Consider the following 26,632-nt stretch of genomic DNA (forward strand, 5'->3'; position numbering starts at 1 on the left):
GTTATATTTATGTGAATAAACTTGCAAGATATAGAACAATCATTTTCTTATGAAATAATCCTACGATCATGTGCATTTTTATTTTAAAATTAAATAAATTTACCAAATACAATTAAAATATGAGCAATTTCTTCCTGGCCAAAAACCCACCTGAGAATGTCAATTGGGAATATTCTTAGCTACAAATAATAGAAAATGTGACTAATAACCAAGAGGAATTATTTTTCCCACATTAAAAAAGAAGACCTAGAGATGATGAGTCCAGTGTCTGATGATTCTCTGGCCTTTCCTTCACGTTGGAAGATCCTGCTGCAGTTTCGAGCACCACGCTCATCTTATCTTCCCAGGCAGGCATGAGGGCGAAGAAGGTTGGTGTTGGCTGAGTCTGCAAAGCAAAGCTTTCCCACTCTGGCACCCAGCAGAATTCTGCTGACTCGTTCGCCAGAACAAGGCCACATGGTCACCTTTAACTGGAAGAGCTTTGCAGAATAGGTGAATTTTAAATTTCAAATGACATTGCTAGAGCTTTTTGCTTTCTACTCTTTTACTTTCTCTCTTCCTCCAGAAGTCAAAAGGCATTCTCTTTCTACTTTGCCAAACTAAATCTTATAGCTTTTGTAGTGGTCTGATTTGCAATTAACTCCATAATGAAGTCTGCTCAGATTATTTTCTCATAACGATTAGCTCATTTTTTAAGCATTTGTATACACATTTCATACCACTGCCATACATATTTGTGTTTCTATTGTTCTGTCATAGCTTATCTCCTGAGATCCTCGAGAACAAGTTATTTTTGTAATTCCTTCTGCATCTAGGACAGTGCTATGCCTAGTAATTGCCTTACTAAGCTGAAATGAGACAAATGTCGGCTGTGCCATTATTTTTTTCCACCACACAGAGTAGCATGTGCTGAGCTCTATAAGCAGCACAAGCTCTAACTATCTTTGGTGACTTTGGGTATGCAGTGAACTCTTTCTGACACTTTGGAAGCTTATTGTTAATACAAATCACAAGGACCACAAATACGAATTATCACCGTGGGCCCTGTAAATTTCAGTTATCCCCAGTGAAAGATTGGATTTGAGTGATTTGTACAGCATCCAAGAGATTTTCCCAAGGAGCCTTATAATTAGAATAAAGCTACAACATTTCATCTCTTAGAAGAGTTGCCAGGAAAGGAATATGCTGGATGCATGAATTACCACTGACAAGCATGAACCTTGAGAGTCAGTGGCCTGGAACTCCACTGGTGGATGCTTAAAGTGCAGACACTAGACAAACACTAGACAAGCCCCACAGCAGACAGTGACATGTGGGTTCGTTTATGGGGGAGGGGGAACCAATAAACTGCTTATTATGTATATTTCCTCCTCTCCCAGTCCTCAGCCTTCTGCTTCAAGTTATTTTTGTACTGATCTCACACTTTCTGTATTTTTCAGACATGCATTAACAAATTAAAGAGATGATTTTTATTGGCACTTACAATTTTCTGCTGATGGATATATTCCTGAAACGTCTGCATGAAACGTATTAGTTTGAAAACAGTCACTAGTGGCGGCGTGGTGATTCAGGAATTCTGAGGTCAAAAATAAAGAAATCAAGAATGGAGCAGAGAGAGAGAGTTGAAAAATTTACAGGAAAAAAGGCTATGATGACACATATGGAAAATAAGAAATGCAAATAGTAACAGTCAAATTAAAAAGTCAAAAATATATCCCGCCTCTTTTTTCATGGCATAATTTATCAATGTAGAACATTTCTGAGTATACATTCTGTTCTCCAAATCATAGCTATGTCTACAAACAAGATAAATTTGAGAAGAGAAAAACTCTACCAAAAATAATACTGAGTTATTATTGTTAAATGACCTGATACTAAATGGCCCATGTAACTGAATTTTTCACTTTCGATTAGTTGCTGTATAGCCCGGTCAGCTATCTACATGGATAAAAAATATGATGCACATCTCATTAACCAACATTATGGTTTATGGATTTCTGCATTCTTGATCTTTGTTCAGAAGGGATGACGGATCTTTTGTGGGGGGAAAAAGTGTTCACCCATACCTGTGAAGTTGCTATGCTTGTCTTCCGAGTTATTGGGTTATTTTGGTCTTCACAGTCTCTTAATTCTGAGAGAAGATTCGTAGCCAAACCAGAGCACATCATCATGTTTCCACTTTGAACATTTCACATGTTATTATTTTATATTACTTTTTAGAAGGAAGGATTCTTAAGTATAAATTTTGTCTTAGCAAAGTGCTCCATAGTGAACAAACTGAGAAAGGCACCATAGTTAACTTGATTTGCTAACACTTGTTTCAATAACCATTGGTTCTAATGCTTTGTAGGACTTTTTGGTATCCAAGAGGAGGAGAGAATAAATTAGTTAAATTCTACACACATATCATATGGCTTTCTGGTAGAATGTGGAAATCCAAGATGCAGGTTAACATTGGAAAAAACACCATGCTTTTTTTTTTTTTAAGATTTAAAAGACAAAAAGATAGTCATAACTCAATAATTTTACTCCTAGGCATATATCCAAGAGAATTGAAAATATATGTCCAGTATTTACTGTAAAGACTTGAAAATCCATATCCGAAAAGATATTTACACACTTATGTTCATAACAGCATTATTCATAGTGGCCAGGACATGGAAGCAACTGAAGGGTCCTACAATAGATGACTGGCTAAAGAAGTTGTGGTACAATATATACAATGGAATATTACTCATCCACAGAAGAGATGAAATACTGCCATTTGCAACAATGTGAATGGACCTCGAGACAATAATGCTAAGCAAAATAAGCCAGATAGAAAAAGTTGAAAATCACATGATATCACTTATACGTGGATATAAACATAAAAGCAACAGATGAACAAGACAAACAAATAGAAATTCATGGACATGGACTATAGACTCGTGGTTACCAGAGGGTAGGGGGTTGGAGGAGAGTGAGTAGACAGGGGTAAAGGGGATCAAATATGTGGTGACAGAAAGAAACCTAACTATGGGAGGGTCTCATTTGCCTGAGTCTAAGGGCAGAACTGTCTGAAGATCCTATCCCATCAGTCTTCCAGACAGACACAGCCATAGAGATACGTCTCATGTCTGAGAGCAAGTTTAGCATAGTCTTAAACCACCTTCTTACCTACACCCTTTTCTCTGTAATACAGGACATGTATTTTATATATGTGTCTATGAGACAGGCAAATAAGTAAGGAGATCCTGGCTAATTCTCTTGTTAGAGAAGGGAAGAAGTCCATGTGATTTCATATAAACTAGGCTAAGGTTTAGGTCTTTGAAAAGACTACCTTAGAACTCACACATTCCTTCTGCCACATGTAATTACTAAGCTTTTATTCTTCTCACTGAGATACTCAGCAGGACTCAGGAGTTTAATGGATTTTTCTCCCTTTATTGAACACCTAAAGTGGTTTTTAATTCCATGGAGGTAATTTAGAGACTGTTGTAAAATGTAATTGATTTTTATAAACATGTATATAGAATATTCTGCACTAATAAGCATTTGCGTTGTGATTTGTTTGTGCATGTGTGCCCTTTACTCCCCAGAATGCTAATAAATAAAGTGTGAGAATATGTTTTCCGAAAGGACACTCTATTATTTTTATTAAAAAAATAACTCTTTTCTCAAGAGGAGAATGATAGAAGTTGCTGGAAAGATCATTTCTAGGAAGAAAGGTGAACTCGACTCATTTTTATAATTGTGTTTTTCCTCCTGACGTTGTTTAACAAAAGCCAAAGACCTTGTCTATTAAACTCCCAGTCCTTTCTCTGTGAGTCCTGGCTTCATATACATCCCTATACATAAAGACTATTTAGAATAATTGTTTGTACTGCATGTAATTAAGCAGGGCTGTGTCTTGGTCTATAATCACCAGAGACTCTTCTGGGAAAATGCCCTTCTTACGGAATCACACGATCTGCTCTGCAGTGTGATGCCTTCAAGGGCTACACCCTCCCTGGGTAAATGAGCTTCCTCAGACAGACCTGAAACGCTTGTTAAGGAAGGAGCCTCTTCTAACAAGTCCTCTCTTTTCGTTTATCCCACGTGCACCCCTCAGTGTTTCCCACCCCTGTAGGTCCTCATCAGACCCGACTCCCAGGGCAAAACCCCCACAGGGTCTCTTCAAAAAGCAGGAAAAACCTCTTTCCTTTTTTTCTCTGTCTTTCTCCTGATCTGTCATGCTGTTTTTTATTTGCTATCTGACATAGTGCCTCCTTGAGCATAGGGACACTTACTTGCAGACCCTTCCAGGTGTCCAGAGCCCTGGTGTATGTGACTTTTACCCCCCTGTACCTGTGTCCAGGCCCCAATGGCTGTGGTCTGTAGACCGATAACCTGTGGGAGGTAATGGTGGTGGTGGTGGCGGGGAGGAGGTGACTGAGCTCCTCTCCACCCCTCATGCTTTACTCTCCCTTTGGACTTCACTTATAAAACACTAATTCAAAATAAAATTATTAAGAATTTCAAGTGGTGACCGCAGAGCATTAAGCCCCAAGAATGCCCCCGCCCTCCACTTCTGAGCCTGGGGCTGCACTGGTGATCCTCACTCTTTACCTCCTTGATATTGTCTCTAGGGCCTAGCTTGGTGGTGAGCCCAGGACAGACAGTCAATACACACTTGCTGACGGCAGTTCATAAACTTCAAGTTGCTCTGGTCAGTTGGGGTGGAGGAGCATTTCCCACGAGACTGTCTCCTGCAGATACTTATATCACTATCTGCCAGAGCCCACTGTTGGGGAAATCAGGGGTCTGGTCAAGACATTTGTACATGGCTCTGACTTCAGAATGTGCCACACCTCATCATCCTCCAAAGATGACAATTATTCTCCTATTATAAAAGAACTCCATTGGAGGCTCCGCAAATTCTGTGCCAGGATCATATCTTCTAGTTGCCTTTTTTTTTTGTCCCCGTTGATCATCAGGGACAAACAGAGTCAGCAGCATGACCAGCCACCTGCATTATCTAATGAATGGCACGCTGCATCTGTATACTCTGGGCACAGCTGGTGGGTGGGAGAAGAGCAGGAGATGGTTTCCAGCCTAATTTTGAATTTTTCTGGGCTCTCACTCCTCAAGCAGACTTAAGTGCTCTCCTTTTTGAAACACAAGTGTATTTGCTTTGTTCATTCTTGTCTTGATTTTGCTATTTTTATTTCTCTATTTCTCGTTCACATGTGTCTATATCAGAATTTTCTATCCTCTGGTATAGAGTCCCAGTCCCCAGTTCAATGACAATGCATTATAGATGTGGTTTCTGGAATACCGTTGCTTTTCTCAATGAAGTTATACACATAATACAGAAAATGTGGAAAATTTAGAACAGAATAAAATAAGCCACCACCAGAATTGCCATCTTATCATCCAGAGATGATTACTTACCATTTTAGCACATATATTTTTGGTCTTCTTAATACATGTATATGTATACATGTGTCTATCATGCCCATATTATGGAAATACTATAGATATTTGTTTTGTGATGTTTTTGTCCACTGAACAATATACCACAATTATCTGCATGTTATTAATTGTTAATCTAAGATATACTTTTTAAACTTTTAAGTGCATAAGAATAACCTGCAAGTATGTAGAAAATAAAGATTCTAAAGTCTCTCAAACAAAGACTCTAACTCATAAATCTGAGACATGGACCACAGATCTGCATTTTGAAAAGCATCTTAGGTCATTCTCAGCACTTGCTCTAACAGACGTGGTCTACAACATGATCTTTAATTGCTGCACTGTGTTCCATTATGGAGATGTGCCAGAATTCATTAAACCAATCCCATATTGTTTACTTAACTCTAGTTTCCAAATTTTCACTTGCATGAGTAATTCCTCAATGAATAGTCTACTACATAAATCTTTCTGAACATCTCTGATTATTTCCTCAGGAAAATTTTGCAAAGTGGAATTACTGGGTCAAAGGGATTGCAAAACTGAGCAACATAGATGGTATTTGGAGCGGAAAGGCAACTTGGTAAGCTGTGAAGTAGAAGACTAGTAAGAAGTACTTAAAAGCTGCCATTTTCTAAGGGCCTTTCATATTCCGGGACAGTGGTTCTCAAAATTTATTGTACATCAGAATCACCTAGAAAGCTTGTTAAAAACAAATTTCTGCTGCCTCCTTCCTGTCCCCCTTGAATTCAATAGGTCTAGAGTGGGGCTGAAACTTTGCTTTTCAAACAGGTTCTCGGGTGATGATGATGCTGCTGATCTGGGGGCCACACTTTCAAGAACTACTTCACAAGACACTATCTTAGGTGTTGTACATAAGTTTTTAAATGTTACAACAGTCCTTTACAATTAAGGACTGAGACTCAGAGAGGGTCTGAGGTCGTGAAATTAATGATGGTGAAGCTGGGAATGGATTCCAAGTTTGATCATTTAAAGGCTAATGCTTTCCCCACAGACAGCCTGATTTCTCACTTCATGACCCACAAATAAGATATTTTGGATGTCTTCATCACAAGCACCAAAGATTTCACTGTAAACCACCCCCTTCCAATCTATTAGGGGCCCATGAGGAAGGAGAGCGGTTTGGAAATGTTTGGCTGAGAATGTCTTCAGGGGAAACTAGTTGGATGAGTAATAGTCCTTCCCTGGAAGAAGGCTCTATCTTCTCCTAAAACCACCCCCAGGCTTCCCAACACAATGGCCTAAGCAACCTGTTTGTTCAGGCAACTCAGAAAATAAATCATATCAGAGCAAAAAAACAAAGAACTCCTGCTAAACCAGTTGGCTAATGATACCCAGCAGAGCAAACACCCAGGGGATTAACAAAACATGAAGCCAGGTTGGCTTCTACTAGACTCAGTTTAAGTGAGGTGAACGTTTCCTAACTACACCCAGAATCAAGTGAATCACACATATTGCACAACTAAAGAAATTCTAAGACCTAATTATGCAAATTTTTGCATGTTTATTATCTTGGGCTCTTGTCACCCTGCTACCTTTTAGTGTGTTGTTGATTTTGTGTGTACATTTTTATTTTTATTTTTTCATGCCAGTCTTCATTTATTCATACTGTGAGTTGATGACTGCTAGGTATTCTGCAAAGAGAAATGGAATGTTGCCTGTTTTAAATCCATTTTGTGCGGCTTCTAACATAGCTCCATTCGATGTAGACACCTGAGACTCGTCCATTTTTACATTATGTTACTGTTCAGTTACATAATGTAAAATGCATTACTTTCGTCCATGTTAAAAATAAATTTAGTCTAGGAAGCTCTATCATCTAAGACAGGGCAATACATTCCAATAGCTATTTTGTCCAGAGATTGTAAGGAACCTCGAATAACCTGTGAGTTTATCATTTTTAATAATTCCCTAACTGGATAAGGCAAGGTCTTCAGCAAAGCATTGGGATGTCTGTTTGTGGAATAGTATGTTCATAAGATGAGTTGCTCCAGGTGCCAGAACTAGTATCAATTGCTTACTGGGTGGCAGAAGGAGTTTAGCAATAAGAAGTATCTGACAAAGGAAGGAACGTCCCAAGACATAGAGTTAGTTCCCTGTAACTAAAGGTATTAAAATTCAGGCTGGATTGTTGCCTGTCAGGAATGCCGCCAAAGGCATGTCTGCACTAGGTAAGAAATTTGATTAACTGACTCTCAGGGATTCTCTCTCTCTCTCTCTCTCTCTCTCTCTCTCTCTCTCTCTCTCTCTCTCTCTCTCATGAGTGGACCTAAAAGGGGTGGATAAGAGGCAAGGAAACCAGAATCACATCTGCCTGTCTTCTTCAGGGGGTTATCTAGGTGAGATATGGGAGAAGTGGCAGAAATGTGTATTTTGTAAAAACATAGCCTTCTGTTTTTTTAACAAACAACACTTTCAGTGTTTATCCTGCATTTAGTGTCTTTCATTCTAGAGCTTCCTCCAAACCTAGCAATCAAAAATTAGACATTTGCAAAACTGTTAGAAACATTAGTGTATAGCCAGATCTTATTAATTGAAATCCATTTACTCAGAATCACTTTGAAAATTCTATTTTTAGAAAACAAAGAAATTACCCAAAATAAACCCATATTGATGATTTAGTATAAAAAAAGAGTTTTCCAGGATATAGCACAGTTTCAATATAAATTCAATTTAACATACTTTTAAACAATGATCAGTGATATTTATAGTGATTACATGAAAATTTTTTTCATCAAAAGATTTCATTACTATTCTACTAAAAATATACACTAATATATTTCAGGAATATTTTCAATAATAAAGAGGAAAACAAAAGAGGTTGTATATTTGTTACTTACATAGGCAGAAATTTTAATTAGCCAGTATACTCCAGTTATCTATTATATGCAGATAACTCCACCTATAAATCAGTAACCATACCATGAACACTAAGTACTATTATCTAAATTAATATTATATAAATCAAAAAATATAGCTCTAAGTTCCCAAATCCTAGTGTTAAATATTTTTTATGTTTTTAAGCGTCCCATCTCACTACATATGTATAAAGAGGACTGAGTGGAATTTCTCTGTAAATGTCGTAGTTATATTTCCAGAAGGCAGTGAAGAGTAATGTATTGACGCACGGACTCCTGTGTCTGGGCTCAGAATCACTGGGCTCCCTTCTGAGGTCACCTCTTGCCAGCTGCACGCCCTTGGGCAAATCATTTCATTCACAGAGTTCTCTGGAAAATTAACAAGAAAAGCACCAAGGTTATAAAAAGCTGAAGATTCAGGGAGATAAACATGCATCATGCTTTTCACAGAGCCTGGCATCGGGCAGGCGTCAAACAAGTCTTAGCTGCTATGATTATTACATTTTCATTCAGTTCTTTATGTTATGAAGTTCTATATTTTTTGAAATTTTGGTACAATATACTTACCATAAAATGTGTCATTTTAACTATTTTTAGCTGTTTTTTTTTTTAATTTAGAGGGAAACTATGACCATTTATAGCAAATGTCTGCATATAAACAGTATGCAATTTGCTTTAGAACTAAATATTGAAAAAAATCAAGGCTAATAGAAACATTTAGTCCGAAGATCAAAACAATGCAAAGTTCTCTACAGCTTCATAATTTTAAAATGAAGTATATGGAGGCCTAAAATAGATTCTTCAAAAGGCTCAACAATATTTCAAGCACAGAATTTATCGAAAGCACTTTTGGTAACTATAAAAGTTACCTACATACAAAGTAGAAAAATTGAAGCCATAGAGAAAGATAAAAACTGAAAGGTAAAAGTCATATCCTTTAGGAATCCCTTTTCTTCTACTTCCTGATAGCTTGTTCATCCCTCTAGAAATTTTTTATACATCTACAAGCACATAAATCTGTGTGTATAGGTTTACAAATGGAATCATACTATATCCACTATTTACCATATAGATATTTTTAACTTAAAAGTATACCTAAAAGATCTCCCTATGCTTTAAAAAAATTCATCGTATTATATAGCTATGTCACAAATTATTGATAAGATTTCTAACTAATGAGGTTATATTTCTAGGTTATCTTCTCCTCTTACAAACAAACAAACAAACAAAACAAAAAACCCTGGAATAAGAACCTTTGTACGTAGATGCACATCTTTGTAAATAAAGACAAATTCCTAGCAATGAAGATGTAGCAGACCATTTTAATGATGATTGAAAAGCAAAGTTAAAATACACATTTAATGAGATTATTTAAGGCAGATTATGTTATGAATCTCTCGGGTCATTGTGTCTTCTTAGAGATAAAATTAAGGCATATAGTTTTGTAGCTAAGACTTTAAGTTATTGGAATCCCATTATTTGTTGATAAGACAAGGTACTTAAGCTCTCTAAGCCTAGTCATGTGTAACAGGGCTACTGTGAAAATCAAATGAGATGTTGAATGTAAACATTTTGTATAGCAACATTTAGCCTGGTAACTTCTCAATAAATCACAACAATAAATAGTTAATTATCATCTGGTGACATTGATTATTCTTAAGGAACACTAGACATGGCTTCCTAAATTTCTAATTTTTTAATGTTGACATAAGCAATTTCAATTATTCATTTACATGGTATATATATTACCTTCTATACTTCGAATATTAATTCTTCTCTTGAAATTTTTGATTTCCAAATTTCAAATATCTTGTTATTTTTCACAGAACTATTTCTCAAGTAGCATTACAGTTTTCATCACCCTTCTTTAGGCTTTTACCCGGTCTGGGGTAGGCATGGGCACACATTCTACAAGAAACCTGGTCTAGTGCTGGAGGTAGAGAAAAAAAATCATCTCTCTTTTAAGAAAGTGTCCACTGAGCATTCAGTGATGAGCAAAGCAATGATTGTAAGAGTATCTCGGAATGCTTACCTTGTTTGCTGGAGGTCAAGCCCAAGGGAATAGTCTCTTGGGGGGCTTATGCTCTCAAATCCTCAAGCTAGAAACCAGAGCCCTGAAAGCCAGGCTCCCCTTGCAGCCTGTGACTACGTTCTGCCCATCAGGTGTCCCTCACCTGAAGGGCAAAGTGGGAAGCAGGAGCGTATAGTATACTTTATTTATTTATATTTTTTCTGGTCAGGGTGACAGTGACAGCTGGAGCTTCTGGCAGCAGGGGTGGGGCTTCCAGTGTTGTTGGGTTGTCTCTGTCTAGTGACCGTGGCCATGGAGACTTCTCTACAGTAGTGTGCGGTGGCGTTTAGGCTCTCACCCCAGCTGCGTGCCTCCAAGCCTGGCACGCCAACTCTCCTGTGACAGCTCTGAACGCTGCTCAGTTTCTTTGCTGCTTAAACAGGCCAAATGAGTTCTGTTATTTATAACTGAGTGCTTAAAATCCCAGTTTCCCCAAACCCCAAATCCCTCTCATTTCTTCATTTCCCTGTGTGACACCTTGGTCCTACCATTTATTCAGGCCCCAAATCTTGGCATCATCTTTGACCTCACTCCCTTAATTTCTCTCAGCAGCAGCATGTTTGGTCTTCCCACATATGCTCTGAGCCCCCATGGGGGGGTGGACATCTTCAGATGTCCTTGCCTAATCTCCTAGGTTTAACTGGTCTCTCCACCTCACCCCACTCAGCTCCTTACCTTTCTCTCTGCTTTTCCCACAACATTTCTTACCCTCCAAAATGTACTTGCTTATTTGTCTATTGTCTGTCTCTCTCCTCATTAAAATATAAGTTCCATGAGGGCAGAGTATTTGGTTCCCGCTGTATACTCAGAGTCTAGAATGTCCCCTAGCTCTAAAATATTTGTTGAATAATTAAATAAATGAATGAATAAGTACAGATGCATGTGGCATTCTTTACTCTCTTGAGAGGTTATAAGGAGGTTATGACCAGTCACTCAAAGAACTATTGTAGAGGCAGTAACTTTAGTGGAAATCAATCAGAAGCTCTGAATGAAATGATTGATCTTTTCTACATTATTTTGATCTACATGAAAATTAAATGTCTTATAAGATTTACTAAGGCCTCTCTAAAGGTTTTCATAAGTTTAGTCAGAGACATCTATGGTATGATTTAAGGGGCATATTGTGGAATCATTTGCCCAAATCAATTTTTTTTTCTCTGGTCTATTATAGTGCCTAAAATTCATAATATTTATTATTTTATTCTACAAATATGTCAGGCCCTGTTCTAAGAAGTTGGAATAAAGCAGTCCACTAATCAGAGTCCTACCTTGTGGAGGTCACATTTTATTTAGGGACAGATAATTAAGAAAGAAACACATACGTAGCAAGTGTCAGGTTGTAATAAGTGCCAAGAGGAAAATTAAAACAGGCGAGGGAAGGAGAATGGTGTAGATAGGCGTATGTGGCTTTTTAGGTGGGGCAGCTGAAGAAGGCAATTTTAAGGAGGTGATATTTAAGTAGAGACCTGAACAAGGTTGGAAGGAAGCTTTGCAGATGGTATTCAAATCAGTCTTAAAGACATCTCAATGACAGGAGAGTTAAGTGATCCCTGGCTGTCCAGGAAATGTAACTGAGGCATCTGCTATAATTTGAAGTTTGTGTTTTAGCCTAAAATCTATGCACAATGTTTTACTCTGCACTATAATGAATACATGTTACTTTAAAAATAATTTCACTTATATGCGGAAACTAAGGAACAGAAAGAACAAACTCATCAAAAATAGACTCACAAATATAGAGGACAATCTGGTGATGCCAGAGGGGATGGAGATTGGGGGGCTGGGAGAAAAGGGTGAAGGGTTAAAGAAGTACAAATTAGTAGTTGACAGATGGTCACAGGCATGGGAAGCATGGCATGGGGTATGCAGTTAGCATTAATGTGGTAGCTAGGTGGAGAGCCAGAGGAGAGAAAAAACAATTAGGGTGATCGTTTTGTAAACTATATATAAATGCCTAACAAATGTACTGTATACTTGAACTAATAATAAAATAAAATTTTAAATAAATAAATAAAAGTAATTTGTTATAGTCATGAATAAGCTGTGTGACCTTGAGGTTCTTTCTGCGTATATCTCAAAATTGTGAGGATGAGTTCTGCAGTGACAATCATGGGTCAAGGTGCCAATAATTTATGGGAAGGAACAGGGGCTTGCACCAGCGTCAATTATTAGAGGTTAACATTTTTTAAATTGCTGTTATACAGAAAATAAAAATGAAAATCAGAGGTGAGGGAGTATGTAACTAGAATTTTTATTTCTCCCTATTTCCAATTTTTCAAGTATTTTTGGCTATAACATTCTGGTTTGATGAAAAGAACCTTGGTTTTAGCTATGTTTTCTCAAAGCCAAATTCAAGATTTTGAGGTTATTCTCCTTCCAACATTTGGCTGGTTGGGTAAATTTTATACTGTATGTCTAATGTTTTCTGCATAAAATTGCATAGAAAGTACAACTATCGAATGTCTTTATGTTATTAATATACCAATTGTACAACATTAAATAAGCCCTATAGCCACTCTGTCTCACATGTGCAATGAGGGTAATATCTGATGCATATCTTCTCTTAGAAGTACTCTAAAAGCATAGTTTATGTTCTCAGAAAGACATGTTGCATCTAAAAGCTTATTAATTCCATTTTCTAAGCATAATTTGAATGTCTCTATATGCTTTAGTAGGTAATCTACAGTTATGAAAAAAATGAAGAATACACAAATATTGTGTACACAACTTCTGGAAGAAACGTTTGAGGGAAGACATGCATTCTTCTTTTGGCCTTTGTTTTTCTAATCTGCTGAACATAGTCAATATAGCTGGAGCCCTGTAGTAGCATGAGGTAATATACTAAGGGAAAAGCAGCATGATTGGACTGATGGCTCTGGATGGTGGACAAAAGGAATCAACTATACTTTGCCTGGCCTGCCTACCTCAGGTCATCTTTCATGTGAGAGACTAATAGGTTCCCCTCCCCCCCCTCATGTAAGCCACAATAATTTTGAATTTTTCCAAATATTTTTATTTCTTTCTGATTTAAAGGACCCAGTTAGTGGGCCTGGGAATGATCAAGTTTCTTGTGTCCTCTGAGCATCTTAAAGGTATTTATCCATATCTCTATCTGGGGAGAAATGTCACAGAAAAAAAAAAATGTCTTTTGCTTTTAAGCTCCTTACAAGGCTCAAGAAGACAAGAAAGCATCCATTTTTTTTTTTTTTTTAAAGAAATAGGAGTGGGAACTCCTAGAATAGCATGTTGGAATTTGTTTCTCAAATATGGTTTGAATGTACCCATCAAGCATGTGATGTCGAGCAGGTGTTGTATATGGAGATTTATGAACTTACATAGGGAGCTAAGATTTATGAATTTCTTGAGTGGGCATTTATCGGGATCAGTGAAGCATTGGCCATTGATTCTCCCAACAAGGTGAATAAACATACCAGGTATTATCTGATGTAAGTTAGAGCCAATCCAGACTACCAACGCGTGAAGCGTTCAAATAATAATGCAAATCTGCATTTGTTGCAAGATGCATGACATTTGTGACTCTGTCAGCAAAGGCAAGTTTTCTTTTGTTTGTTTTCTCTCATTCAGATTCAACTAGATGAAAAAAAAAATGTGATTCAAGCTTCTCAGACCTTTATGCAAAGTAATTCTGATGTACACATAGAACTGACCTTAGTAAGTTGGTATTTACTTCATTTCTATTTAGGATGATTAGCTAGATCAAGTAATTACACCATTTATTTGTGTCAGTATTAAGCAATGTTTGATGGAAATGACTGATAATTCAACTTACTGTCTCACCATACCTCTCACCATGACACAGCAGAGGAGCCCAGAGAGACAGCTGTTGAAATAACTGAACATTTCCAAGGTGGGGTTTGGTTACAACTAGAAATATGAAATTATGGGCGAGGAGGTGACATGCACAGACCAGGAGACCTTAAGAGACAAAAATAACAAGGCAGTCTGCATTGCATTGCCTTATCAGGCTGTGAGGAGTAGGCTAAGGTTCCTGCTGAAAAATACCTCCTCACTTCCAGGATATAAAAGACACTTCAGACCTGGTCAAGTCAGGATACTTCACAGCACAAGCGTCAGCCTATGTGGCTCCTCTGAAGGTCTCAACATCTCAGAGAGACTCAAATCCAACTATAAAAAATTTTCTGAGAAAATAAAATGAGAAATTCCAAGCTCATGTATAGTTATCTATGTGCCATTTGGGAGATGTTCTAAATACAAGTCATAAACCTCCTCCTACAGTTCAACTTTAATTATGTCTGAGCAGTTACTCAAAGTTCTGAACTTTGTTTTGAAGTATTATTTCTTTTTTGCATATATTTCATTCATTTATTCTCTTATGATTTATCACTAAATTTGTTGTCGGTAGCTTTTTTTTATCAGATACTCTGAGTAGGTTTCAAGAGTTTCCTTTTTGAAGCCTTAATGCCTAGGAAAAGATAAGCAATAGCAATAATAATAATAATAATAATAATAATAATAATACATGCATATAACATATGCATGTATATGTTCAATGTTATAGAACTTACAAAGCACTTTTTGCATATATTATCTCATTTAATTCTAAATACAATGATAACATCCAACTCTTCTTCTCTTCCTCCTGTTTATCATGAGGTGAGCACTGTGGTTACAGCTCCTCTTCCAATGACTCTAGAGAGGAAAGAGTCAAGAAAAAAAGGCAATTAGAAAATATATTTTGATATACAGAGGGAATCTTGAAGGGTAGTTGAACAAACACTATACTAAGCATGAGGAATGCCCACTGTGCTGTTTATTTCTGCCTATCTGGCTTTGGATCAATGAGAACCTCTTTGAGCTTCAGTTTGTTCATATGCAAAATTAGATTAACACACACCTACCCTGACTCACTCACGAAATTACTCTGAAAAGCAAATTAGATAATATTTGAGAAAATATCTTGTGGTTTGCCAAATGAAGAACAAATATTTGTATTGATTTTTTTTTCTTTCATTTGACTTTTGCCAACATGTGTAGCATTGACCTAAACCGAAGCCTCAGTCTATTGAAGAATGGAAAAGATAAACATTTTTAGAACTGTATATGCATGTTCTAATAGTCTCTTGGCAATTTTACTTTTCTAATACTCAATACATACAGGTATTTGTCTAGCAGCCATATAACTGAATTATAATCCAATAAGAGCTGAGCTCACAGAAAACCAAAGTCTTACAAGATCTTTTACAAATCAAGGTTTTTTTCCTTTTCTCAAGGTCAAGTCTACAGACAACTTGTATACAAATCAAATGGTATTATACAACACATGCCTAATTTCTGTATCATGCTTTTACCTAGTGAATTAGAAGTTCCAGGTTAGGGCTCAGAAATCTACCTTCTTTGGAGGGCACACCAGCCGAGACTTAGGTCCACTACAGTGACCCAGAACTTAACTGGCTGAAGTTCGTGAGTTGTAAGAGAACATTTGTTCTTTATTTCTTTCCAGGAATAACAAGATATCTCTATCGACATTGTATTAAAAACAGATACGTGTAGTTATGTGAAATAAAAGCAGCAATCCATTGGTGTGCAAAATTGGACTTCACTTTCTTGAAAGCACTTTGAAGTAATGTTTTCTCAGCTTTCTCTAATAGGATGGTGCACTTGTAGGAGAACTTAGGAGAACTTGGCCTCTGCTCAAGTAACAAACAATCTCATAAGCAGTTAAATTGATAACCAACCAGAAACTCCAAGTTAGGAGGCCTCAGCTCATTTTAAGCCATATTAAAATTCTCAAGGTGTTAGCAGTCTGAATTTTATGTTAAAATAAAAAAGGTTGAGGTTTTGCCTTTGATATTCAGTGAATAGGAAATAATGTAATGCTATTTCAGAGGCTATAGGTCTATCATCAATCAGCTTCATGAAACACAGAACTAAAAAAGATGAATCAATATTTTTTCAGCATGCATTTACTGAGCAATAGCTATGTTCATTGCACTGGTCTAAGTCTAGGGCTAAGAGAATAAATAAAACTAAGGTTCCTTAGCACTTACATTCTGGCAAGAAAGGCAGAAAATAAAGAAAAAGCACATCAAATGGTATATTAGAAGGTGATAACAATGCCAAATCGTTTACTCTGACTCTACTATGCTGAATTTTAAAACCAGAAAACAGTCTACTTAATCATGCACATGTATGGTCACCTTCACAGTATACTCAGCATATATAGTCATGATTGATCTCTTTTTCCCTGGGGTGCAATCCTGTCTCCTTCTTTTGCAATTACATCCTATGTAATGATGCTCAGGAAAGCAGCCAATCAGCAGATTTGTTTTCTGTTTCCTTTTAGTATTCCTAACTCAGGCAACCAAACCAGTTTAAACTGGATAGAGCATCAGAGCCTTCTCTGAACTCCAATCAGAGTCTATGGTTATTCAGTTAGCTTCTAGACTATAAACTAATACCCACATGTACTAGCCAAAACAATGTTTTTTTTGCTCTTCTGTTGTGCTATTTATATTTAGAGTTGTGATTTGACCCCATCTGAAAGCTCCGTTGCCGATATTTCTTGGAAAAAAAAAACATGTAGTTTATCTGTGCCTATGAAGTCTTGGTTAGTTTCTTTTGGCTGCCAGGGATGGGGGGTGGTGGGGGGTGTAATAAAACAAAACCAAAATAGCCTACCAACAGCTATATGTTTTTCTTGCATAACCTGTCATCACTTCAGACCAAAGTGGGAAGCCATGTTTTTGTTTTTGTTTTCCCACACAAATATATCAGCAGGAGAGAGAATGTTGCTAATTTGACCAGAATTAGTATAATGAATGTGTTTTTGGTTTGATTTAATTTCTCATAGTTGACTTTTTCTGCTTATAAAAAAAGTTGTCTCTGGAGAGAAAAACATGCAGAAGTTAAACCTCACATTGGTTACCTAATTACCTACAAATTGCAGCCTTCAGCAATTTTTAATAAAAGAACACCATCCGCTTCATGCTAAACTGTAAAAACGGATCCCATTTTCGTAATATTAATGTTATTCCACTGAACTGTGCTATTAGAAGAAATCCCAGAAGCAAACAGTACAAAGTGTAGAGCAGCTGTGTAGAATTGGCTTCCGATCACAATTAAACGTGAATGAGAAAAATAAATCAAAGAAGAAACTGACCTAGAGATATCGGTTTTAAAGCTAGGCAAATATCAATAGACCTGCAAGAGAAGTCACACAGCAGCTGAGAGAGTGACAGTAAAGCCCACCATGGCTGGGAACACTTGGATGTACCAGCAACACAGGAACTTTGTTTCGAAATACAGATTACATATTTGAGACTGCCGGTGTTCTCAACTTTTAAGTCCTTGGCGGAGATGCGAGCTGAGTGTGCACATCGCACAGAAGGATGACAGCAAATCGCCTCTGGGCAAGCAACTCACCTCCCGGCAGCAGACAGAGCTGCTTCGAAGGGCGGATCGCAGGGAGTGCCAACGCAGGCAGGCAGCATGATGCTGGAGAGGAAAAGCGCTGAAGTTTCTGGGTTTGTTTTTGTTTTGTTGTTGTTGTTGTTGTTGTTGTTGTTTTTGTCATTGTTAGGTGTATTTTTAAAAATAAAAGTGAATTTTTGAAAGTGTATTGGAGCTGGATTTTCAGCTGAAGTCTCGTTATTATGATGAAATGGTGTGCTGGCAATCGATGTTGTCCTTATCCTGTGACCCTCAGAAATCCAAAGTGGGCTAAAAATCATCACTTGGCAAAGGTCTCTTCTCTGAGCCCTTCCTTTGTCCAGAGGCTACTTTGCCAAACGCTCTGCCAGCAAGCGCTGCTTTTAGGGAGAAGAGATGTTTCGTTTCACCTTGAAGAAGGAACGGCTGAAGGAAAGGACAGCTCAGAGGGCAATTGGGTGTCTGAGCTGCTTCGGGACCATGCCTCAGGGCCTTAAATCTGCAACTTTACACGTAGAAAAAAGGAGACTGCTTTAAACATAAGTACCGTTTCCTTGTTATTACATTATCTGAGTCCAAAAAAATAAAATCACTGCTTTCATCAGCTACTTAGTTCTAACAAGTTTCTTTAATGATAAAGCCATGCCCTGCGGCTATTTCAAAAAAGTTTTGTTTACCCCACATGCAGAAGGCTCAAATTTCAGAATCAGAACAATTGATGTGACTCTTTCACAGTGTAGCTTCCCTACATGAATATACTTATCTTCTATATAACAAAGAGTCTTTCCCAGTCTGAAATGCTAAGCATGTGTCACACTGGAAGAAATTATTTACAGTCATCTTTTTCTGAGTATCATTTAAAAGAAAAAGATTGCCATTATTTTAAGAGAAAAACTAGGAAACAGAATTTTTTTTTCACATTGAGCCATGGCATATTTTTTTAAACGTACTTTTACACCTCAGATTTAGGAGCGATGCAAGTTTCTTCGCCTTACTGTTTATTGCCCTGGCTTACGCCCTAGATGGTTTTATCTCATCTATCCAGACAGTTCAAATCAGGAATGAGGCGCATTTGAGCTGGGCTTCTACTCTGCCAAGAGGATAATCCCCTAATGACCATCAGCATTTCCATCCAAGTGAGTCTGACCTTTCAGAAGCAGAGGTTGCTTTCAGTTTGCACAAAATAACCTTGGGGACAAATAAAACCCAAGTTTGGGGTGTCATCATTGCCTGCAGTTCCTATCTTTCCTTCCTTTCCTAATGCGGACATTGCAAACACAGCAATTCTTCAAAGCGACGTTTAATTCCAAAAACATTTGGAGTTAGGGCATAATTTGCATAATTCTATTAAAAGGCTTATACCTCAGCTTTGAAAAATATTTGAGAAAATGTGATTTGGGGGCAAAGAAAGTCTTATCTTTTGGCCCAGAAGGTGCCTCATGGAACTAAGCTTGTTAGTGTTAGGAGTGCATGGTAAGCACCAAAAACAGAAAAAATAGAGAGACTTAAAGGGCTTCTTTGATCTGTGGTCAAGTCCCCAATGGTCTGAAGTTTAAGATAGAGATGGATTTCCTGTTTCTTTCACTGTATTGAAAACTTAAAAATTGGAGTCTTATTACAGTGATGGGAAACACAGGTGTGTTTCTGCAGATCTTGCTCCTTTCAGTTGAGGAAGTTCACTTCGTGTCATTATAACCTCAAGAAGATCTTTCATAAATCAGATGACTCTGTCATCACGCCTATTTTGAACATATGACACTGCCATCATTCACAGTTTGACAGCGGTCTGGCATACGTTTTTTATATTCAGCTTCTAAGACTGTACTGAAGTAAGGAACTAAACACCTTCAACAGTGTAAATGATACAAAATCAACTGCAATTAAAACGTCTCCTAGCTCTCCACTCCTCCCGTTTGACAGACAGCTGTGTCCTCCTGTACAGTGCCAGCTGCACCCCTGAGACACGATGGTGAAGGTCAGAGTGAACGGATTTGGCCATATTGGGCGCTTGGTCACCAGGACTGCTTTTAACTCTGGCAAAGTGGATATTGTCGCCATCCATGACCCCTTCATTGACCTCAACTACGTGGTCTACATGTTCCAGTATGATTCCACCCACGGCAAGTTCAAAAGCACAGTTAAGGCTGAGAATGGGAAGCTTGTCATCAATGGAAAACCCATTGCCATCTTCCAGGAGCGAGATCCCACCAACATCAAATGGGGCAATACTGGTGCTAAATATGTTGTGGATTCCATTGGTATCTTCACTACCTTGGAGAAGGCTGGGGCTCACTTGAAGGGTAGAGCCAAGTGGGTCATCATTTCTGCCCCTTCTGTGGATGCCCCCATGTTTGTGATGGGTGTGAACCATGAGAAGTATGACACCTCCCTCAAGATTGTCAATAATGCCTCCTGCACCACCAACTGCTTGGCCCCCTTGGCCAAAGTCATCCATGACAACTTTGGCATCATAGAAGGACTCATGATCACAGTTCACACCATCACTGTCACCCAGAAGACCCTGGATGGTCCCTGTGGGAAGCTGTGGCATGATGGCCGAGGGGCTGCCCAGAACATCATCTCTGCTTCTACTGGTGCTGCCAAGACTGTGGGCAAGGTCGTCCCTGAGCTGAATGAGAAGCTTACTGGCATGGCCTTTCATGTCCCTACTCTCAATGTGGCAGTTGTGGATCTGACCTGCCACCTGGAGAAAGCTGTCAGATATGATGACATCAAGAAAGTGGTGAAGCAGGCGTCAGAGGGTCCTCTCAAGGGCATCTTGGGACATACTGAGGACCAGGTTGTTTCCTGCGACTCTAACAGTGATACAGTCTTTCACCTTTGATGTTGAGACTGGCATTGCCCTCAATAACCACTTTGTCTAGCTCATTTCCTGGTGTGACAATGAATTTGACTACAGCAGCAGGGTGGTAGACTTTATGGTTCACATGCCCTCCAAAGAGTAAGAGCCCCGTGGACCACCAGCCCCGGTGCGAGAAAGAGGCCCTCATCTCCTGAGGAGTCCTTGGCCCAAATCGATCCCCCAACACACTGAGAATCTCCTGATCTCCAGTTTCCACCCCAGACCCCCTGAAGAAGGGGAGGGGCTTAGGGAACCCTACCTTGCCATGCACCATCAATAAAGTTCACTGTACTCAGCCAAAAAAAAAAAAAAAAGTTAAAATGCCTCCTGTGTATGAAGCACAGGTCTCCATTAAACCAGATGCTGCCCCAGGACCTGAGGGCTGCTTGTCCAGATGATGGCATGCTGTTAGCAAAGGTGTGTGAAGACCATACCTGTACTGTTTCTGAAGAGTACCCACAGCCTTCAGAAATAACCATTCTAGAACTTTCGAGACTCTTAAGCCTACCCTCCTTTATCAGACCATGTCTCATCTAGAACATACTGGAGTCCTACTCTGGGGACCTACCCTGATCTGTATCTTCATTTTCATTCCTTATCCACCTGCACTGTTGCCAGCATCAGAATAAGACTTTTAGAGCCCTTAAGCATATAAACAGAAATACAATTTTATTTTTTGAAATAAGATAAAATTTATAAGTATGCTGATAAGAGAATAATTTTCTTTTTCTAGATGGTTTCTTGATTATAAAATTCTGGGCGAATATGTTGAAGTGAAAGTTTCCTGATATTTATTTATGCCTATAGGGTAATCCAGCAGTGATGGTTGTGATAGCATTGAGTCAGATTTGTCTCCCACGATCTTCTTTGCCCACCAGCATAGCAAGGTATCTCAGACTTGCTTTTCAATACTGATGATTTTACTGAGCCCTAATTGTATTTCACATCTAATTTAAAGCATTTCCAGATGGTTTTGTAATTCTCTTTATCTAACCGACATTGGTTTGCATTCCCCTTTGCTGACAAATGACTTTTGTTACATGTTTTCCCCCCATCTTGCTATCTGACTCCAAATTAAATTAAATCCATCTTTAACATATTTAGATAAATAACATTTAGGAAAGCTTATATGTCATTTTTAAAAAAAGCAATTAATATTTAACTGGTAACGGTTCTGGGAAATTACATACATCTGACTACCCATACATAAATTATATACAGTGTTTTGGTACACATGTATAAAAAATTCATATGCTGAAAATTATTTAGACAGCAATAGAACTCTGTTAACTGGAGTTGCCTTTTTAGGTTTGATGCCTGAGAATTATGTTCTTATTATGTAACACATAAGCAAAGTTATGTTACTGCACCTGACAAAGGGCAAAAATTTATAATGTCCAGCCAAAATTGCCACCTGAGGACACAGAGAACAAAGAAACAAAAAGTTCTAATCAGATTAGAGTTTAATGAACCAGTCTCAGGCCAGTTGTGAACTCGCTAATGCCAAACCATTCCAGTGACTAAACAGTGGAACAAAACTTGGAGAACAAAAGGTCTCCTCAGTTATTTGCATTCTTCTGGTAGCTGTAGTTACCAGATATTTTTCATTGTCTATTATGGCTTGTCCCCATGCTAGTTATGTTTTTGAGTTGTGGTTTGTTCTCTGTTGCAAGGTAGTAATGATAGTCATTAAAATGGGCAAAATTTCCTTCTGAAATACGTAAAAAGTAATAGATATGTATGAGTCAACTTAATCAGAATTTGTGGATGAATGGCAGTTCCAGGTTAGTTTTTATGTAATTTATGTACTATACCTAAAATACACTACATGCAATATACCACATTATAAATTATATAGTTAGGATAAAAATATCAGAAAATCTCATAGTTAATATATTTATATATTTGCCCTTTATTCACAAATACAAACTTATAAGATAACACTTCATCCTGATGAGTAAAACAATGTGTTTATTTTAGAAGAGATAGAAAACATACAAAAATAAGAAGTCAATAAGAACTATTCATAATCCTAAAACCTCAAGATATGCATTCTGTTAAATAGGAGTGGATAGCTAACCCTTGTTAGCTAGGTACATGTACCCTATTTCTAGTCTTTTTTCTATATATTTTATTTTACAAAGTTGTATCACACTATAACCATTTTATAATTTTAAATATATATGTTTATTTTATTTTTATTTTTTGGCCGGTAACTATTTTTCCACATCGCATTTTTAAATGGCTGCATAGTATTTTATCTTACATATACTAAAATTCCCAACATGACACATAGACCTGAAAAGAGTTGCAATAGGTATTTGCAGCTTTAGGTCACAGTCTCCTCTCACCACTACCCCCCCCCCTTTTTTTTTAACTTGTTCTGTTCCATGTGCAAGGACCTGCTGTGGCCCATTATTTTACATCAGTCTACTGCATGTATTTCAGTTTCCCACCTGAGTTTGCCACCAAAGGTATAGAATGTGCAAAAGTTAAAGTAAGCATTAATGGAATAAAAAATGATTGAAAATGACTTTTCTAAAATGTCAGTCACTGTATAAGTGGGAACTACATTTTTTTTTTTTTTTTTTACTATTAAGCACAGCTGTTTCCTCCCATGTGACTAGCATGACTTGTCCTCTGTGTGTCAAATGGCTGTATGTGTGGAAGAGAAAGAGAACAAGAAACTAGGAACCTGGGTCACGATAGCTGAGGCTTAGTTCTCTTGGCAGCAATTTATCCAGAAGTCGCCGTTTCTGTTTACTCCTAGACAAGGCAGACGATGCTGTGATAACAAATCAATCCTGAAATCTCTGTGGCTCCACATGAAAAGTTTATTTACTGCTCACACAGAGATGGAGACTGGCAGGTACTCTTCTTCATCTATGACTCAGAAGCACAGTCTCTCTCCAGCTAAAGATGTGACTTTCAAGGTGGCTGCTATATAGGAGGAGAGGGCTATAAAGTCACACCAGCTTTTAATGGCCTCAGCCAAGAAATTGCATGTGTCTCTACTGCTCCCAATTGCTTGGATAAAACTAGTAGCATGATAGGAGACGAGGGCTAAGAAATGACAGGAGCGCATGTGTATTTGAAGAGTGTGATCTCTTCCACCTTATCCCCTATCAAACCGCAGAAACCAAATTAATACCTCTTCTCAGTGAACTAGAACAGTGATTCAAAAGGATTATTGGGATCTGAGAATCTCGAGTAACCAATAAGTCCATTAAGACCTGAGAATCAGAACAGTTTGAAGAGTGGTAATGGCCAGAGCAGAAACAAACTGACCGACATGGCTACTGGTTGGTGTTAACCATATAAAATGAGTCCCAGGAAGCCAGAACTTCATACCCCTGCCTTAGATTCTTTGGAAGTATGGGTTACTCAGGTGTAGAACACTTTAGAAAGAACTTCTAGAAAACATGGAGTTCTGGCCTGAGAACTAATGAATCAGAATCCCCTAAAGAATATTGTATGTGTGTGCGTGTGTGTGTGTGTGTGCGCGCGTGCGTGTGTGTGTATTATTTTATAAATTCTTCCAGGTTATTCTGATGTAGCCAGGGCTTGATAATCATTGGTGAGAGGAGAAAGAGGTAGAAGATGTCCTTAGGAAGAGGGGTCAATGGGAGAGTGAGCCTTAGGAAGGTACTGGGAAGAACTGCAGCAGAAGAGAGCCCAGTATATGGTCTTCTTGCTGGGCAATAGCATCACAAAAGGTATTAAATTCAACTCTGAGTCATGCTCCCTTGAGTAGAACCACCTGAACCAACTATCTGGTCAGGTACTTAATACCTAACTGGAAACCACTCTTCACAGGCTGCCAGGCTGGAATGGTCTGACCTGGTTAGTCGGCTACCTCTTGGTCAAGAAATTACTAGGTAGCAGGATTGTTATATATTCAGGGGTATCAGGAAAAGCCAATGCAGACTAATCTCCCATTGTACACAGAGGACAAGAATAAAATCTCACCTTTGCCCAATAGCTGGAGTTTTTACCTCCGGTACCTGTTTTTCATGTGGCTTTCTCTAGATATGTCAGGATATAGCAAGACTAAAACCTGGGGTAAGCACTGAAGAGTAGTAGGTAAATTTTAGATCCCAAATGGAGACTGGAGGGCAGAGTTATGTCAATGCCAAGGTTAATTAATGGGTGTCCAAATATAAGATCATACAGCTAAGTAACAGACACTAAACCAGAGTTGTGAAGTGAGAATCAAAACCAGGACTGGGCAAAGACAGATGAGTTGGCTAAAGTCATAAACTCAAGGAGGAAACTTGAATAGTCAGACTTAATTTTAGTAAAAGTCCAGCTGGTTTATAGTTTTTATGTTGTCAGAGTATTCCTTCCCACTCCACATTTTTAAAGCTGCCGGAAGCACAACTGACTATAAAAGGTGCCCTCTTAGCCTCATGGTTTTTCTAAAAGACCATTTCTGTGCCTTACACCATTGCTCTGTTAGTTACAGCCACAGTCATGATTCATTAAGGCCACAGCGGTGGATTTTGAAAGTAATTTATCTGTTTTTCTTTTACTCTATCTCACTCTATATTTGCTTAAGAGTTCTGCAGGTGGTTGGCTGGTCAAGCTGGGAGAAAGGTTTAGGTGATGTCTGCTTCTGAGCCACATTCAAGGACATGTGGGTAATTTTAGGCTAAAGAAGAAAACTCTGATTGAAGGCATGCAGGGAGCCTTCCCACATACTTGAAGGAACAGACTTGCTCTGTGCTGCTCCAAAAAGGACAACATTTTGAAATTCCAAAAAGAAAGCCTCAAAATAAAGCATCCTAAACATTTGAGCCATCCAACATTGACCCTGGCTGCCTGGGGTATTATTGAGTTACTTGTGCTCCACCAAGTTCTAAATGTTGGAGCTCTTCAGATTTCAGTTTGAGGCTATCATTTCTTTTACACACTTTTTCTTCAGTACCTCATCCAGTCTCATTGTTTTAAATACCATATATGTGTGATAAAAAAACCCATTATTTTCTCCAGGAAAATATCTCTAGCCATATATATACATATTCAATTATCTCCATGACTCTTCACTTGAATGCTTTTTGAGCATCTTAAACTTAATATGTGAAAAATAGAACTCCTGATTTCTCTTTACAACCCCCTTCCCAAAGTCTTATTGTCCTTGTCTGCCCTAGTTCAATCAATGGCACCATCATCTGCCTGTTACTTAGTCCCAAACTCTTGGCCTCTCTCTGGCTGTGACGCTCAGACCATCTCAAATCAATTGCCTCTGGACTTTGGAAAGGTACTGTAAATGTACTATTTATTGGGTTCCCTCAAACCACTGCCATACAATAATAAATATAAGATTGATGAATGAATAAATGATATAGAATAATCATCTGGAAGAAAGAATAATGACCCTTGTAATTAATAAAGCATCCACCATGTGCTATATACTTTACATACTACAAATTCATTCCTAATAACAATTCTTCAAACTAGGTAGGCAAGAAAAAATCTCTTGGAGCTATGAGTTTTATATGGTTTGTTTTTAAGTTTTATTGAGCACTTACTATGGTTAAGTGTTTTATATGGCATTTACCAAGGCATGCATAGGCATAGTGCTAAGTGCTTTATATATATTGTCATTTAATCTTTACTAATATCTCTAGGGTAGGTTTTATGCACCATTTTATAGATGAGAAAAATGAGGCTAATAGAAATTAATGAACTTGACCTAGATCAAATAGCCAGGAAGCGATGGAACTGGTATTTAAGCCCAGGTCCATACAACTCTTAAGGCTATATACTGTCCTGCTATAACTCAAAGCAATAGCCAAAAAGGATCCCATTGAAGTGATGCCAACATTTTATGAAATGTTGCAGCAGATGATCTTTAAAGTTTCTTTTAGTAAAATTGTTCATAATTCTATTATTCAAACAGTCCTTTGCTCTACTTCTTTAGATAGTGCTTCATCATCTTACCATTTTAAAGAAATTTAAAATAACTTCTTAAATTTT

General features: G+C 38.0%; 1 protein-coding gene across 1 annotated transcript; it reads left to right on the forward strand.

The window, feature by feature from the left end:
• The first annotated feature begins 19,681 nt into the window (after positions 1–19,681).
• Positions 19,682–20,756, forward strand: LOC107516170 (glyceraldehyde-3-phosphate dehydrogenase-like). The gene is given in 2 exon segments (XM_016155669.2): positions 19,682–20,619; positions 20,621–20,756. Coding segments are annotated over 2 exon segments (999 nt in total). The 5' UTR covers positions 19,682–19,756.
• Positions 20,757–26,632: the final 5,876 nt, after the last annotated feature.

Source organism: Rousettus aegyptiacus, unplaced genomic scaffold (genome assembly GCF_014176215.1).
Source record: "Rousettus aegyptiacus isolate mRouAeg1 unplaced genomic scaffold, mRouAeg1.p scaffold_m13_p_1, whole genome shotgun sequence".
Taxonomy (NCBI): domain Eukaryota; kingdom Metazoa; phylum Chordata; class Mammalia; order Chiroptera; family Pteropodidae; genus Rousettus; species Rousettus aegyptiacus.